The sequence below is a fragment of the Oryctolagus cuniculus genome, chromosome 2 (genome assembly GCF_051225735.1).
Source record: "Oryctolagus cuniculus isolate XC-2025 breed Fujian yellow rabbit chromosome 2, ASM5122573v1, whole genome shotgun sequence".
Taxonomy (NCBI): domain Eukaryota; kingdom Metazoa; phylum Chordata; class Mammalia; order Lagomorpha; family Leporidae; genus Oryctolagus; species Oryctolagus cuniculus.
Genome location: NC_142868.1, coordinates 81505402 through 81522941, shown reverse-complemented (window position 1 = coordinate 81522941; position 17540 = coordinate 81505402). Strand labels below are relative to the sequence as shown.

General features: G+C 58.9%; 1 protein-coding gene across 1 annotated transcript; it reads left to right on the top strand.

The window, feature by feature from the left end:
- Positions 1-939: 939 nt before the first annotated feature.
- Positions 940-15281, top strand: DUSP4 (dual specificity phosphatase 4). The gene is made up of 4 exons (XM_002720829.6): positions 940-1761; positions 9561-9706; positions 10637-10856; positions 11795-15281. Exons 1-4 carry the CDS (start codon positions 1353-1355, stop codon positions 12178-12180), a joined length of 1161 nt encoding a protein of 386 aa, XP_002720875.1. The 5' UTR covers positions 940-1352; the 3' UTR covers positions 12181-15281.
- The last annotated feature ends 2259 nt before the right edge of the window (positions 15282-17540 follow it).

Sequence of the window (17540 nt, the reverse complement as noted above, 5' to 3'; positions counted from 1 at the left end):
TGTGTCCTGCGGAGCCGGTCCACACGCGCGCAGAAAGGGGAGGAGAGCCTCCGCCCGCCAGGGTTAAATAAACATCTTTTAGGAAGCGCGGCGCACACCACCACCATTCGGCCCATGCGCGCCTCCCTCCGGGTGGTCCACGGCAGCCCGGCACCTCTCGCCGTTACGGGGCTACGGGGGGCGGGGAGGGCTTTCTCTTTCCTCTTGTAAAAGGGGCTTGCCCACGTTCCTCGGAAGCCGTAAAGCTGATCTCACGACGCGAGATAAACTCAGTCACCCGCTAACGCCTGCGTAAAGAGCGCGCCTGGCTGGCCCGGGCGCGCACGCTGAGCTCCGGGGAGCGGAGTCCCGGGCCGCGCCGGAGGGAGGAGGAAGGGGAGGGGGCGCGCCGCGTTCCCCTCTCCCTTGGGGCTCTGGGGAGAAACCTGCGGCTGAGTTAGGGGCGCGGCGGGGCGGGGGGAGAGCATGGAGACAAAGGGGAAGCAGCCTGGAGCTTCGTCCTGGACTCGGCGGCGCCGGAGTCCGGGCCGGCTGTTTGTTTCCATCGCACCGAACCTCGCGCGGCCCGGGAAGCGGCGGCCCCGCTGCTCGTGTCGAGCGGGAGGCGCGCGGCGGGCTCCGGGCCCGCGGGCGGAGCGGCGGCTCCATTCACAAAAGTCCAGGCGCCGCCGCCACCGCCGCTCGCCGGCGGCTCGGAGGCCGCTCCCTCTTCCGCTGGGTCTCCGTTTTATGAATGGGCCTGGCGGAGCGCACCGAGCGGCCTGTTTACTCCGCTCTTTGTGACGTCGCGGCCCCGTGACCAGGCGCGAGCGGCCGGCGCTCCATTCACGCGCCCGGGAGGGCTGCGATCGGGGGGGGGGGGGGGGGGGAGGGCGCGGGGCCGGGCCTGGGAGGGGGCGGAGCCTCGCAAGGTAGTATTGAGTTCCCTCCCCGGGGTGGGGGGAGCCGAGGAGCATTAATAAATCTATAAGCCGAGGAGGAAGCGCGGCCGGGCGGTGCGCCGAGCTCCGGCTGTGCTTGGGGGCCCGCGCACCGGCGGGAACAGTACGGCCGGCTAAGCCCACGAGAGGCGGCAGCGAGCGGGAGCCGCGATCTCTCCGTACACGCACTCCCCGCCACTGCTGCCACCGCCACCAGCGCCTCCCCAGCGAGCCGCCTACCGGGAGCCCGGGACCGCTGCGCTGCGCCTGCTATGTAACCGCGAAGCTGCGGGAGGAAGGGGACGGCGAGAAGAGGCTGCCCACGGCGGCACAAGTTTGCGGCCACTTGTGCAGGCGCCCGCGCGCAGCCTCGCCGGCCCGGGGGCCCTCCGCTCCCCCTCGCGCGCCCCGCAGCCGCGCTGACCGGCCGGCATGGTGACGATGGAGGAGCTGCGGGAGATGGACTGCAGCGTGCTGAAGAGGCTGTTGAACCGGGACGAGAGCGGCGGCGGCGCCCTGGGGCTGCTGGGCGGCGGCAAGTGCCTGCTGCTGGACTGCAGACCGTTCCTGGCGCACAGCGCGGGCTACATTCGCGGCTCGGTCAACGTGCGCTGTAACACCATCGTGCGGCGGCGGGCCAAGGGCTCCGTGAGCCTGGAGCAGATCCTGCCCGCCGAGGAGGAGGTGCGCGCCCGGCTGCGCTCCGGCCTCTACTCGGCCGTCATCGTCTACGACGAGCGGAGCCCGCGCGCCGAGAGCCTCCGGGAGGACAGCACCGTGTCGCTGGTCGTGCAGGCGCTGCGCCGCAACGCCGAGCGCACGGACATCTGCCTGCTCAAAGGTACACGCGGGCGCCCACCGCGCGAGCGGGGAGGGCAGGGGCGTGGGGGCGCTGGGTGGCCCGGGGACCGAATACCCGGGGCGACTTCGTTGGCCGTGGGGAGCCCCGCGCGCTCCTTGGCGCGCGTGTTGGTGTGTAGTGCGTGGGTTTGCAAAGGGTCGTGCGTCTCTGCGCGTGCGAGCTCCGAGTTCCTGGGGACCGTGCGGCTGCGTTTCCCGGGTCACCTGCCATTCCGAAGGCGTCGCGGCGACACCGTGTTTGCTTACACTCTAACGGTGCTGGCCTCGCGGGTGAGGCGACTCTGCTGGAGTCCTGGCGGGGAGTGCTCCCCGGTGCCACCGAGTGCCCTGCCCCGAGTCCTAACCCCCCCGGGGGTGAGGGAGGGGAGTGAGCGCCGAGACTGGCTGTGTCCCTTGGGCTCAGTGGGAAGCGATCCTCGCGTCCCGTCTCCCACTGCCCAACTCCAGGCGCCGTGTGGGAAGTGGCAGGTTGCTTCCGCGCTGGGCTAGTCCCAGACTCGGGGACGCGGGGCCAGAACCGTGCAAACCCAGGCGGTAGAGACTCGAGACCTTTTGTTCAGCTACGAGTCTCCCTGGCTGTCTGATGGTGGCGCGTGTCTGCGCGAAGTGAACCCTGGGCAAACTCTTGGCAGCAGCGGCAGCAGGGTCCCGCGTGCTCTGGAAGTCGCTGGAGCGGCGGCGCGCTGGCCGCACCTGCCGGGCCAGGGGCCGGGGAGTCCCCTGCCGCGCTGCGCCCCCCCACCCCGCCCCGGGCCGCCGCATTCCGCACATTCTTTGGCCGCGCCGGGTCTTCGCTTCCGACCCGGAGAGGCGTTTCCTAGCCGCGCCATCAAAGAGCCGCCCCTCTCCCTGCAGGCGCCCTAAGCCCCCTCTCTCCTCGCCTCTCCCCTCGGGACCTGTTCGCCCGGGAGGAAGGGAGATGGGCGGGGGAGAGGGGCGGAAAACCTCTCCCCACCGCCCCCTCCCCGCCGCACTGCCGCGTAGCTCCTTGCCTGCGAGCCGGGCCGCCCCTGTGGACAGCGGGGGGCTTTGTCCTGCGTCGTTGTTTGCTGACCGTTTGACCTGTCAGCTGCCGGGGAAAGGCCGCTGTTGACCTTTGGTTGAACCGCTAAGGCGATTTTGCTGATTTTTCCTTTTCCCTAAGGATCGCCTTTTGCCCCTCCGCTGCAGCCTATACCCCCAAATCTCCCCAAGGCGCTTTAAGAGACGGCGCGGGGGAAGCCGCTCGCCCTGCCAGGCCCTGCGGTGCCGGGGTCCCCGCGCCGCAGGTGCCTAGGAGACCTCCTGGGCGAGCGTCTGCGCCATTGTCGGAGCGCTCCCAGTCCCCCGGAGCCGCGAGCCCTCCCGGCCCCGCTGGTTCGGAGCCGGAGCGCGCGCGTCTCTTCGCGGACCTCTGGCCGGACGCAGCAGCGCGAGAACGCTGAGGGGGCTGGCGCTGGGCTCCGGCCCCACGTGCAGCCGGCGTCTGTTTTGTTTTGTTTTCCTTCCTGGAAGAAATCCGGAGGCGACCGCCCCGGAGCGGCAGCGCGGGGGCTGGAGCCCTGGGGCTTCCGGGACACAGTGATTTAGGTCCTGTCCCCCGGGCTATCAGCCAGAATCCCATCCCGAGACGCCGAGCCAGACCCGGTCTGAGCCAGGCAAATACTGATGAGACGCCAGGCCGTTTCTGGGGAAAATGACAGTGTCCCGGCGGCGTGGCGAGGTGCCTGGCCTGCGGAGAGGGCGATCCTGCCGAGGCCTGCACCGCCTGCGACCCTACGCGCGCCACAGGGGGCATCCCAGGGATGGAGATCGAGGGGGAGTCCTGGGCAGCAGGTTTAGCTGCTGACTCGCCAGGGACAGCTGCTCCCCTAACCCCAACCCCAACCGAAGCCGGGGGTTGGAGCTGCGTCTTCAGGAGCAAAGAGAGCAAAGCGCCTCCAGGGCGCGGGGCTGTCCAGCCTGATGGGGGAGGTGACCTGGGCTGCGTTCCGTTCCGTTCCGTTCTGATGTCACTCAGGCCCTTTGTCCTCTCGGCCCTCAGGGTGCGGAAGGCATCCCTGGAGAGGGCGGGAAGGAAACAGCCCGGATCTGCCCCCACACCCCGCGGGAAGGTGCAGCGGCATCTAAAGGGAAGCAAAACCCCCTTGGGTAGTCTTCCGCGAGCGCCTCGCTTGATAGCGGTCTGGGTAATGTGGTTCCCACCGGAGTTGCTCATTTGACTTTCCTGTTCGGAAGTGGGGCCTTTATTATGTCTTATTCGCGCGCATGGGAGGCGAGTGGCCGTGGGCAGCACAGCCAGCAGGCGGGGCCGGATGGCCGATGACTGCCCTGCGTGGCCAAACAGGGTGACAGTGAAAGCGACGGGATATCTTCAGAAGTGATACCATTCTTCCCAGCGAAGACTCATCTCGTTCTACTAATTAATTGCGTGCAAAAATCCAGTTTTCCTGTTTCTACCACTGCAGGTGGTAACTGATTCCACAGGAGAATTCAGGAAGACAAGAGTAAAGGCTTACCAGAGTTCCGTGGGGCCCTTACAGATCCTGTTATTACCCCAGTTTTGTTAAGAGCAGTAACTACAATTCTACAGTGTTTTCTGCATTGTTGCCGGTAAAAGAGTCCCATTGGAGTAATTTCTTAAAACATTTTAATTGAAATCCTGTAAGGAATTTTTAGGGACAATTGAGGGATTTCGGTATTTTTTATATAAAATCCCAGTACACATCTTTAGAATCCCTTTTCTCTCTCTCCTTCTTAAATCTGACATAGAATTTTAATTCCTGGTTGAGAGAAAGACAGGAGTATCTTCTTACCCTAAGCTTAGCCAGAAGTTATTTCTTACCTCCAATATTCCCAAATAACTATTATTATTGTTGTTGTTGTTATGCAAGGAGATTGGGAGTATAACAACTTTATCTTCCTTCCTAAGATTCACCTGTTTCCCTCCAGGTTGAATTTCCTGTGCCCCTTGTGGTACACTAGGATACCTATCTCTTTCCGGAGCCCACCATGAATGACAGGCAGGGATTGGCAGGCCAGGCTGGGGACTGTCATCTCCATGTGGCTGTGTCTTTATCTCTGCTTCCCCTGGGGGGAGGATGAGCTTACTCACTTTCTGTGTGCCCAGGGGAAAGGATGTTTTTCCTGTACAAATACAACACCGTGTGTGCTCTGGACAGCGGAGGCCTGGAGAGTTAGTATTGTAAAAGGGTGGAGCTGCGGCCACTGCCTGTGATGCCAGCATCCCATATGGGCGCCAGTTCAAGTCCAGGCTGTTCCACTTCCGATCCAGCTCCCTGCTAATGCACCTGGAAAAGCTTCGAAAGGTGGCTTAAGTCCTTGGGCCCCTGTACCCTTGGGGGAGACCTGGAAGAAGCTCTTGGCTCCTGGCTTCAGCCTGGCCCAGCTCTGACCTCTGCCATCATTCGGGGAGTGATCCAGCAGATGGAAAATTAATCCCCTCCCCTTAACTCTGCCTTTCAAATAAATAAACACATCTTTTAAAAAACATGGTGGGCCTGAAAGAGGAGATTATCAGGGAAAAAGCAAAGGCATCCTTTGAATTGGGTTTCCAACTAAGAGAAGTAGCCCCAGCCGGGGCTGAAGTGTGACCCGAGAGTGGCCACTTCCCTAGGAGAACTCTGGGCTTCCTGGGGCAGACACCTAAGGTGGCCGGCTGAAGGAGCCCAGGGCTGTCTTCTAGAACTCTGCACGTCTGAAACCAGAGAGCCAGCTTCCTTAGCGGGCGCCGCTCCCGGCTAACAAAGAGGAAGCGTGACAGGAAGCAAAGTTCATTCTCTAACGGAAGCCAGCGAGCCGAATGCTGCAGAGAGCATGCGGGACCTGGGGCGAGGCTGGGGGCGGCTGCAGGCTCTGGGGGTCCCCCAGGTGAATTTTAAGTGTTGCCCAGCATTCCCGCGGCTGCTAACCAGGTCAGTACCCGCAAAAGGCAAGTTCTAATCAGCAGTGACCTTCAAATAACCCCAGGCTTATTTGCTGAGCCAGAGGAGCAGGGCCATGAAGCTGTGAGAACAGGTGATACTGTGAGCACAGAGAGGATCATGGGAAAAGTCTGGCCATCCCATGAAGAGCTGTGTGCCCATCGGTTATCTCTGCTCCTACAGGGACAGAGGCCACCAGCAGTGCACAATCTATGGCCAGGGAGACACGGTTCTCACTCACCTGTGGGAACTGGCTTGCTGTGTGAGTACAGGAGTGAGCAGTTGGGTGAAAATCGTACTCCTATTATTTTTTTTTCTCCTAGACTTTCGAGTTTTAAAATTCATCTGAGAAAATGAGAGGTTTCAAAATAAGGAGTACATTCGTAAATAAGGACTTGGGAAAGACTGGTCAGAATTAGTCCAAGTGGTTTTTTCTGGAATTGCATTCAATAGGGCATAGAAACAAACAGATGAACATTCATTGGGATGTCTGTTGGGATATTTTATTCAGAAGACACGAATGCCCTTTTTTTTTTTTTGTTTTGTTTTTTTTTTTTGCACAGGCAGAGTTAGACAGTGAGAGAGAGAGACAGAGAGAAAGGTCTTCTTTCTGTTGGTTCACCCCCTCCAAAGGGCCGCCAGGAGCCAGGTGCTTCCTCCTGGTCCCCATGCGGGTGCAGGGCCCAAGCACTTGGGCCATCCTCCACTGCACTCCCGGGCCACAGAGAGAGCTGGACTGGAAGAGGAGCAACCGGGACAGAACCCGGGGTGCCGGCGCCGCAGGCGGAGGATTAGCCTAGTGGCGCCGGCCTGAATGCCCGTTTTCGACACCTGCTGGCCAACTTGACCGGTAGAGAAGGAGTCTTTGGACATGTAGACCCACAGGACACAGGAACTTCAAGATCATTGCCTTGTGATGTCCTTAGTGTTGAGGGGCTGGGAAACTGGGGTTTGAGAGAGACTGTGCTTGCCCAAGTCCCGGATCTGCCTCTGTTTGTCCTTGTACGGTGTGAGCTCAGCCTGCTTATATGTGATGGCAACAAGCTCTCCTTCTCCTGAGTTGTGGATAAGCCTGGCCTGGGTCTGGCCGCAGCACACTGGGTAGGAGAGAGACAGGAGAAGTCTTAGAATCTCTTGTCCCACCTCCCACATGGTGAACCAGGGCTCCCACCTTCATTCACAGGGCAACCCAGTAGAGGGATACAGGCACGCCTGGCAGAACCTGTGCTCCAGGGCACACGTGGCGTCCGCTGTTTGTTGCGGCTCAGTCCCACGTTTCCACAGGACGCGGCTGGGCTCATGGGTGGAAGCCTGGCACAGGGGACACAGTCCCTCTCACAGTGGCCACACCCTTTGCTAGCACAGACTGAGACCAGAGACCACTGGCGAGGGGCTGGCCTTGAGGACACACTGGGTGCCTTGGACTTGGCGGTGCCTGCCTTGGACTTGGCTGTGGACTTGGACTTGCAGGCCCACTGGGAGGAGCTCCCTGGGGTGTTGCTCCTTGGACCACCCAGCCACAGCCCCACCCTTAAGCCAGCAGCAGCCCAGGAAGCTCAAACCCTCGGATGGCTGCCCTTGGCCCCTGCTCCCTCCGCTAGGTTCTTCCTTCCCGTGGTTCCTTTAGCCATGGCCAGGAGGGAAGCTTACCTTGTTTCTGCTGCTTTCTAAGGGGGTCTTTTCCAGACGCTTGCTAGTTGTCCGTCCTGTTGGGATCAGCGTGAAGGAGGCCTCTCCTCCACCCCGGGAGGTCACCTGTCCTGCTTCCCACCCAGTCAGCGGTCAGCAGCAGGCTCCAGGCCCCTCCCTCCGGGGTCTGCTGCTCATTGACTGGGCCCTGGAGGTGGCTGATGCCTGCCATGGCAGGTTTTACTTGCAGGTGGGGGACAGTTTGCCTGTTTGGGAGCTGTTAGAGGGCTCTACTCTTGTCTTAGATGTTTATTGAAAAACATATACTTTGATAGCTCACATGATAAATAGAAGCCGGGGTACTGGTGTTCAAACCCCTGGGAGCCCACAGAAGCCCACGTGACTGCCTGCGTGCAGGTATCCACCTGCCATGGGTGGTTTGTCGCTTGCACCTGTCTCCCGGTCCCCTTTCTCCGAAGGGGAGTGTTGACCAATGCTCCTGACGCCAGGTCTTTAGTTACAGACGCTTGCTGCCTCCTCCCCCCGCCCCTCCCCCATACTCCATTCACTCCACTATGGGCAGCAAAGTCAGCAGCTTTGTAAGGAAGGGGGCCGATGGGGGTCCTCATGGGAGGGAGGGGTGCTCCCCGGGGTGAGGTGGCTGCTCAGGCCAGCAGCATGGCTGGAGCTGGCATGGGGCACCCGGGGCGGCTGGGCGCTGTGAGTCAGCAGGAAGCAGGCCTGTGCCCAGAGAGATGTCCGGTTACATCCGGAGGGAGGGAGCGAGCCGCGGGGGACAGGGAGGAAGGCTGGATGCCCTGTTTCTGGAAGCCTTGTGATGTGGCTCTCTGGGGAAGGGGGGGGGGTGGCGGGGAGGGAGCTGTTTTTAGGGTGGGGAATCAGGGCAAGGGCTTGCCTAACTATGTCACGTGGGCTGCCCCGGGGAATGGCGGCCTGGACTACAGACAGGACTGTGCTGGCGACGCGGGGACCTGCAGCCAATTGGCATTTTCACTTTATTTATTATTTAAAGGCTTATTTAGTTATTTGAAAAGAAGAGTGATAGAGAGGATGAGAGAGAGAGCTTCTGTCTTCTGGTTCACTCCCTCAAATGGCTGCAATGGCTGAGGCTGGGCCTGGGCAAAGCCAGGAGCCCGGAACTCCATCCGGGTCTCCCACGTTGGGGGCAGGGGCCCAATTATCAAGGCCATCTTCCGCTGCCTTCCCAGGTGCGTTAGCAGGGAGCTGGGTTGGAGCCGGGACTGGCACTGGTGCTCTGGCGGGATCACGGGTGGTGTCTTAGTTCCTGCATCACAGCGCCAGCCCCCAGCTTGGCATTGTCATCATTTGAATGGGTTCATTAGAGTAGTTGTGGCAAAAGCTCTACTGCATTAAAACCATCCCCTGCTGGGCCCAGCGGGCACCCAGCACAGCAGTTAAGACAGCTCCTGGGACTTCCACATCCCAGAGTGCCTGGGTTCAAGTCCCCACTCAGCCTCCTGCTCATGCACCCGTGGGAGGCAGCAGGTCCAGTGCTTGGGCCTCTGCCACCCATGTGGGAGACCCGGGTGGAGTTCTAGATCCCGGCTTCAGCCTGGCCCAGCCCCATCCATTGCCAGCCATTTGGGGAGTGAACCAGCAGATGGAAGATTTCTCTCCAACCATCTGTGTCTGCCTTTCAAGTAAATATAAATGAGTAGAAACAATTTTAAAGCTCGTTTGTGGGGCTAACGAAAGAAACCTGAAAGCGGGGCCGCACGTGGGCAGGGCCTCGGAGGGCCCGGTCGGGGTCCTCCCGTGCCCCAGCCCCGGGTGTCTGCAGGGGCCGTGTGGACGTCGCTGCTGTGGGTGAGGTTGTGCACCTGGTGCCTGCTCTGCCCTGGGCATCCCAAAGGGCCGGTGCCAGGGGGCCTGCGTGTGTGTGTGTGTGTGTGTGTGTGACCGGCGCCCGTGCAGGCCGCCCCGGTGCGCATGGCAGCCCACAGACCGTGCTGTGCCCTACCCGAGCTTCAGTATCCCCTCTGCTCCGCAGAGGCGCCCCTGCCGCCGGCCTGTGTGTCTGCCTCTGTATCCCAATCCCAAGGCGTCCCCCGGGGAAACGCGCCTGGGCCGTCATCGCCGGGCCCACAGCGCCACCCAGTGGCAGATGCGGCGCCAGCCAGCCAGCCAGCCAGCCAGCCTTCGCTGAAGCCGACTCCCTTAACCTGAACCTCTTTCTGCTTTACAGGTGGCTATGAGAGGTTTTCCTCCGAGTACCCAGAATTTTGTTCCAAGACCAAGGCCCTGGCAGCCATCCCAGCCCCGGTGCCCCCGAGTGCCACGGAATCGTTGGAGCTGGGCTGTAGCTCCTGCGGGACCCCCCTGCATGACCAGGTAGACTTGGGGTGCTGAGCTCAGGAGTGAGGGGTGAGGGCGGGGTGGGGACCCAGGAGCGGCCTCTTGGCAGAGCTCTGTGTGGTTTTTTTTTTTTTTTTTTTTTTTTTTTTTAAGGCGTTGAATGCACTCCTTCAATTTGGGAAGAATGAAGTGAACCCTGAGTATTGGGGTGTGATGTTAGGGTCCGTTCACTTCACTTTCTAATTAACCCTCATTTAAGAACAAATCTGAAGACATGTGCCTGGCTCAGCCTTGAGCGTTAACATTCAGTGTCGCTGGCGCCTGCTGCATAGGAGGCAGAGAGAAAGCCTTCCTCAAAGGAACAGGCCATGGAGCGGTGCCCAGCGGTCAGGCTGCCCGGCTCGTTGTACGGGGGTCATCAAAACCTTCAGCCTCGTGATTAAGACACGGGCACCGGCGTGCCTGGTCCAGGTCCTGGCTGCACTCCCCACTCCAGCTGCCTGCTAGCACACAGCCTGGGAGGCACTGGGGATGGCTCACATGGTTGGGTCCCTGCTACCCACACGGGAGACCTGGATGGAGCTCCCCGGCCAGCCCCACCCTTGCTCTTGTCCCTAAGGTCAAGATGGTCCCTGTCTTTTTTGTGCAGTGGCTTGCTGATCAGCAGGCTTAAACTCTGAAGGCAACGCCAGCACTGAGCTACTTCCCTTGTCCTGGGAGTGGTGGACGGGAACTGTGCTGGCTTCTCTGCCCACTGGCAGAGTGGGAAAAGCTCCAACTGCCCCCCTGCCCCGCAGGACCACCAACCCTGCCATGCTCCCAGAGGAGGGGATTGGGCTAGAAGAGCTGCCTTGGAAAGCCCCCCAGGGCCAGGCTCCACCCCGCTCCCCAGCCTGGCCTGAGCCCCTCAGGCCCTTGGCTTGCACTCATGTTGTCGGGGTGCCTCTGTGTTCCTTCCTGCTGCAGGGGGGTCCCGTGGAGATCCTGCCCTTCCTCTACCTCGGCAGCGCCTATCACGCTGCGCGGAGGGACATGCTGGATGCCCTGGGCATCACGGCCCTGCTGAACGTCTCCTCTGACTGCCCGAACCACTTCGAAGGCCACTACCAGTACAAGTGCATCCCGGTGGAAGACAACCACAAGACCGACATCAGCTCCTGGTTCATGGAAGCCATCGAGTACATAGGTAGGTGGGCTGGCCCGGGCTCCCCCAGGGAGGGTGCGAGGGACCAAGCCGCCCTGTGCCTGTCACCGGCAGCCTTGTGCACCTGCTGTGCCGGCTGGGTGGGGTTGGGAAGAGGAGTGGCAGATACCCCCATGGGGACCCAGAGGGAGAACTGGGTCATTCTGTTTCCGGAGATGGGAACCCTTGCATGTCTGATGGGACCTGACTGGCTGCAGCGTACATTTTCCCCAAGTGTGGTGCTTTCCTTTGGTTAACTCCCTGGAGGGGCTGGCGTTGTGGTGCAGTGGGTTCACCTGCCACTGGGGATACTGGCATCCGGCATCGGAGCGCTGGTTCAAGTCCCGTCTCTGCTTGCTGCTAATGTGCCCAGGAAGGCAGTGGATGATGGCCAGAGTATTTGGGCTTCTGCCACTCATGTGGGAGACCAGGATGGAGTTCGGGCTTTTGGTGGCTGTTGGGGCCATTTGGGGAGTGAAGCCTCCAATGGAAGATGTGTGTGTGTGTGTGTGTGTGTCTACACTTCTACGTCTCCATGTCTCTCTCTGCCTCTCACATAAGTAAATAAATCTTTAAGAAACAGAGCAGAGCAGAACCACCCTAGAACAGGTAGACTCCCTCACGTGGGGATTTTCTTCCTCTCCCTTCTGAATCTGCTTGGGCATTGAAAAAAAAAATGGTTCATTTATTTAAGGGCAGAGTGACAGAGAGGGAGGGAGACGCAGAGCTCTTGTATCTGCTAGTCCAGGTGGCCACCGGAAACTCCATCCTGGGCTCTCACGTGGGTGGCAGGGGCCCGAGTACCTGCACCGTCCTCCATTGCCTTCCCAGGTGCACTGGCAGTGTGGGGGAGCAGCCGGGACTCCTGCTGGGGCTGGGATCCGGGATGGCGGCCCTGCGCTCACTGCGTCCCCCCCTCCCCCCTCCCCCGTGTGCCCCAGATGCGGTGAAGGAGTGCCGCGGCCGCGTGCTAGTGCACTGCCAGGCGGGCATCTCGCGCTCGGCCACCATCTGCCTGGCCTACCTGATGATGAAGAAGCGGGTGAGGCTGGAGGAGGCGTTCGAGTTCGTGAAGCAGCGCCGGAGCATCATCTCGCCCAACTTCAGCTTCATGGGGCAGCTGCTGCAGTTCGAGTCCCAGGTGCTGGCCGCGTCGTGCGCCGCCGAGGCCCACAGCCCCTCGGCGCCCCTGCGGGAGCGCGGCAAAGCCACCCCGACGCCCACCTCGCAGTTCGTCTTCAGCTTCCCGGTCTCGGTGGGCGTGCACTCGGCCCCCAGCAGCCTGCCGTACCTGCACAGCCCCATCACCACGTCCCCCAGCTGCTAAGAGCCGGGAGCCCCCCGCCCCGTCCGCCTCTCCCTGGCCAGCCGCAGGGCCAGCCACGATGGCAATAAGGACTTTTGACTACAGATTCGAACAAACAGCAAAACACTCCACCTTAGAGCAATAACGGCTGCCCCGGCTGCCAGGGAAGGCCTTGGTGTGGTTTGTGTGTCAGTTTTACTTTTTCCGATAGAAATTTCTTACCTCATTTTTTAAAAGCAGTGAATGAAGGCTTGAAGTTTCCACGCCCCCAGCTCCTGGCAAGTGCGCCCGATCGACCGGTTTCCTTGGAGGCGGGGGAGGAAGGGAGAGGGAGAAGAGACCAAGTTTGCCAGAAGTGCCTGGTTCTGCGTGCTTGTCCCTTTTTTTTTTTTTCTGTTGTAGTTACAGGAATTGGGTTCCAAAAGGAATATTCTAGGACATGGTTTTCACTTCTGAAGTCGCCAACAGGTGCATAATTATGTGTAATAATAAAGGCAATTATTTATTACGCGGTTCCTCGGAGCGTGGACATACTAGGAGTGGAGCTACAGTGATGGGAGAGTTCGGGGTGCTGTCCAACAGCCCTGCAGCTGGGTAGGAAGTGGATGGTGCCCCCCTGGGGGGGTGCAGGTGGGCCTGATGGTCACCCGCATCTGTCTCCCTGGACGTAGGTGGGAAGAGACCACTCTGGAAGCTGGGATCTGGGCACCCAGACCACCAAGGTGGTTGAGCTGCACCCTACGACTTCTCTCCCATGATCACTTCGGCGGTTGGAGGGGGCTTCTCCTGGACCTGCCTAAAACTGTCTGTGATAATGCACCTGGTCCAAGGTGCTCCCAGGAAACTGGGTGCCAGCCAGACATTCCTAGAGCACCCCTTGGGGAAGACCAGATTCCGAACCCCTCCGTCTGCTGTAGCCTCCTCTCTCCTCTCTCTGGCGGCAGCTGCAGTGTTGGGTCTTAGGGAGCTCCCCAGAGGTGCCCTGGGAAATGCCTGTGCTCCTAAAATTCCCGCCTCGGTGGGTAGTTCAGGACTCTCTTGAAGGACAAGAGCATTTCAGGTGTCCCTCAGTGTGGGGGGTGGGGGTGGGGTCGAGGTCGAGGCAGAGTCCTCCGGCTGCTGACCCCCGACGCGCACGTTGTGTGCACTCGGCGGCCGCTCCGAATCCTTCTTTGGGCCAATGCCATATTAAGGGGCCTGTCCAAGTGGAGAAATGGCTAATTTAGAGGCAGAAGGATGTGTGTTCCGGGCAAGGTTGGGGGGTGGGGTAGGGGAGGGGGGGCAGCCTTTGTGTGATTTCTTGTGTCGTGTTGTGGGCCGTGTTGCTCTGGAGTGCATCACAGGTCACTGCAGACGTGTCTGGAATCGAGGGCCTGCGTCTTGTAGCCCTTGGACAGTCTCCGTGGAGACCTTGCTCGCCCAGAAAGGACTTCCAAGCCGCAGAGGCACGGACGCCACTTCTCCTTTCCGCCTCCCAGCCGGGACTGGGCTCCGTCTGTGAACTCTGAACCCGTGTGCGCCCTTTGGCCAAGGCCAGGGCTCCCACTTCCCATTTGTAGGGAAGCCAGAGGTTCACCCTCCCCTCCCCCCATTTCCTCCGGAGCTGCTTGGCTGCACGGTGGGGAGGGGTGGGGGTTGTTGGACAATGGGCGCATTCAGAGACTGCTGGTGGAACATTCCCGCATTCTCACGTTTTCCTTGCTTCCTGGAAGTCACTTCAAGGTCAAAGAAGGTCAAGTGGGGCCGCTGCTTGGGGGGGTGGGTACCAGGGAAGGGCACCTGCAGGACCCTGTTCCTTTTTCCCTAGAGTGAGTACACATTTGCCAAAAGCCACCCTGCTTTCCCGGCCAGATCCTGACCAACTTGGAACTGGTCCGCGTCCGTCCAACCCCTGTTTCCCAATTCAGGTCTTTTGAGTGTCGGACAAGCTCTTTATGAAGCCATTTCCTCTGTACTTGATAGCAGCATGAGCCCCGACCCCCTTGGAGGTAAACTAGGACATAGGCTCCATTGCAAAAGAGGCCTTTTGTGGCAGCTCTGTTGGATGGCTCGGGCAGCCCTAATGAAGCCGCCACGGGGTCAGCGCAGCTGTCGGGGGTTTCCAGAAGCCCCCGCCTGTCCTGTGCCCGTCCTGTGCCGTGATTTCCAGGAATGAGAGATCTCCGCAGTGGCCACCAGGCATTGCCACCCTTCCCTGCCCACCAAGTCTGCTGTTGGCCACAAAAGTGCAGCCAGCGCGTGCGAGAACCGTGGCCCCTTCCCTCCCCGGGTCTTGTCTGCCCACGGGTGCTTGTGCAGGACCCTAAGTGGAGTGGACTGGCTCGGCCACAGGGTGGTGGTGTTAGGCTGGCACTGTGCAGAGCATTTACAAATCCTTGGGAAAGTGGCGGCCAGGGAGCTGGGACGGTTGGAATGCGAAGAGAAGAGGCTGAGACTGGGAGTTGACCAGCAAGCCTGCGGTAGCCAAGAAAGCAGTCTTTTCCCCCTCGGCCACCCCTAAGAATCGCCCAGGAGCTTCCAGACTCCTGAAATCCAGCTCTTCCTGCACCAGGCCAACCAGAATCCCTGTGGGCAGGACCCGGCATCAGCGTGTTTCAGAACCGCAGGCGCTCGCAAGGTGCATCTAACCGCCCCGGTCTGGGTGGAGGCTGGGCCCGGCCACCACAGAGCTAGTCATCTCACAGAAAGTACAGCCAGGGTTTGTCCCTGTCTGGGCGTGGTCTCCACACCAGCCCCAGCCTGGCCCAGATGGGGCATCTGTTCTTGCTTGCAAGCCAGCTGATGCCGTGGAGCGCTGTGGGAAGACTTTGCCCGAACCTTGTCCATCAAGGGTGGAGGGTGTCTCCTCTTGGAAAGCGCCCTTTCCCCCAGCACTCTGCCCCTCCTTGGAATCTTGAGGGGGTCAAGGAAGAGGGTTGCGGGAGCCAGCAATGCAATACTTGTAACTTGTGTAAGTAGCCTCATCTTTCGGAGTGATGTCATTTCTACATTTGAGATGCCTGTACTTCTGTAGGATGTATATAGTCTACGGCATTTTTTTTTTTTTAGAAAAGTCAACATGTCTGTTTTTATTTATTGCTTGATAAAGATTGTTTGAAGAAAAATAAATACATTTTCAACCACCTCTGGCTTGGTTTAAATGTCCTTGAACACTGTCTTGCTCCTGTGACCCAGGAGGGGAGGAGAGAAGGCCTGAGTGTTGTGTCTTCTTGCTCTAGGGTAGGCGACGAGCCTGTGGTTGAAGACGACCCCGAGTACCCGGCTGTGAGACCCAGCTCTGGCTTCTGATGCAGACCTGGGAGGCGACAGTGATGCCTCAAGTCAACTGAGATCCCTTTCCCCAGGTCCCTGCCACTGCAGGCATTTAGGGAGTGAACCAGTAGATGGAAGCTCTTCGTCTCTCCCTCCCTGTCTCTGAAATAAATACATATATGTATTTTAAAACCCTTGCCCCCTTAGTGGCATCTGCAGTGGAGACCGGCCGGGGAAGGGAGCCCATCTCTGCTCCTTGAACAGCAAGGAGGCAGGTGAGAGAAGGCAGAAAATAATCTCTCGAGAATCTGGTTTCTCCAAGCTGTCCTGCAGGAGCTGGGCAGGGGGGTGGTCAGAGACCGGGAGTGTCCTCCCGCATCTGGACGGTCAAGATAGGATGTGGAGATAAGGGTTCCAGGCTCCCACCCTCGGCCCGGCCCAGCCCTGGCCATTGCAGGCATTTGGAGAATGAACCAGGGGATGGAAGAGCAATCGCTCGCTCCCTCTTTTTCAAGTAAGCTTTTCAAAAATGAGGTGGCTATTCAAGTCAGTGGTTAAGACGCTGTTTGGGATGCCCAGTTCCTCTCCCAGGGCGCTGCACTATTGACTCCCAGCTGGTGAACTTCCTGGGAGGCAGGAGGTGATGGCTCAAATGCTGGGGTCCCTGCCAGCCATGGGGGAGACCCCGGCTTCACTCTGGCTGAGCCCTGGATGTTGTGGGCATTTGGGGAGTGAGCCAGAGGCTGGAAGACCCGTTTTCCTCTCTGTGTGCCTCTCTCTCTCTCTCTCTCTCTCTCTCTCACACACACACACACACACACATGGTTGTGGATATGAGAATGGCTCCTCAGTGGGAGACATCAGTCTTACACAGCCTAGAGGCGAAGTGACCGGGCTGTCCCAGAAGAATGTACAAGGCACTGCCGCCACTGGCACGGCCCTGCCCACCGAGAACAAGGAGACCTGGCCTGGCTCCCAGAGTCTGGGGAGATTTCACTCACCTCGAGTTCTTTCAGGATCATAAAAATCAGCAGCCTTTCGGAGCTGGTAAAAGTTTCTCACACAAGCCAGCGATGTCCCGCAGTGTCGATCTGTGGGTCACTTGCACAAGTCCATTGGTACAGATTTTCCAATGGAGGCTAAAACTACTGGGAAAGCCGCATCCCCTTTGTATTGCGATTATTTAGCGTTATTGGCAACACGAAGCCAATGTGATTAGCCAGGGAAAGCCACGAGGGACAGCACTGGGAAGGGGGGAGGTCAGATTATCTGCGGATGATAAGTATCTGGAAAATGAAGGAATACAGTGGAAAACTCAGATTTTCAGCAAGTGATTAATTGTAGAACTAATATGAAAAGAACCCAGACTTTTTCCTATGCAGAAATATCAATTAAAACTAAACTGGGGGTAGGAGACAATCCCACTGACAGTAGCAATGTACGATCAAATGCCCATGGTAGACTTTACTAGAGCTAGGTCAAGTGTATGGTGGGTATGGAAATAGGAACATGGAAGAACCCTTGGAAACAGCAGAACAATACACTGTGTCTTGGATAAGAGAATAAGAAGCCTCAGTATTGAAAAAATATGGTTTCCCCATCAATTAGCCCATGCATTTAATGTGATTTGGGGTGAAACAGCAACAAGATTTTAAGAGGAACTTGACAAAATGATTCTGAATTTCACCTGAAAAAATAAACATGCAGGGAAATGAAAAAGGTAATGCTAATGATAGGGGTGGGAATCAAAGGTTGGGTTGGGAGCCTCTTGGTTCGTTGGGTGCTACCATAACAGGGTCCCGCAGACTGGTGATCTAGAATGTGGATCTAATTCTAATAGTCCTAGAGGCTGGGGAGGCCACCATCAATGGGAGCCCCTCTGGCAAAGAGCTTGCTGTGTCATCCCATGGCAGAAGGGAGAAGACTGGGGCAGGGGCCAAACTTGTGTTTACCACAAAGCTCTCACAATGACGAACCCACTCTCCCAGCAAAGACAAGAAGCCACTCATGAGGTCAGAGCCCTTATGACCTAACCACTTCTTAAGGTTCCATCTCGCAACACTGTTGCCCTGGGGTTAATTAAGTTCCCAACACATGAACTTGGGGGGACAGATTTGGACCCTAGCGTT

Excerpts from the sequence above, each read along its gene's own strand:
- DUSP4 (XM_002720829.6), top strand. The coding sequence starts at position 1,353 with ATGGTGACGATGGAGGAGCTGCGGGAGATGGACTGCAGCGTGCTGAAG. Across the intron at positions 1,762-9,560 it reads GGACATCTGCCTGCTCAAAG|GTGGCTATGAGAGGTTTTCC; the intron begins GTACACGCGGGC and ends TCTGCTTTACAG. Across the intron at positions 9,707-10,636 it reads GGACCCCCCTGCATGACCAG|GGGGGTCCCGTGGAGATCCT; the intron begins GTAGACTTGGGG and ends TTCCTGCTGCAG.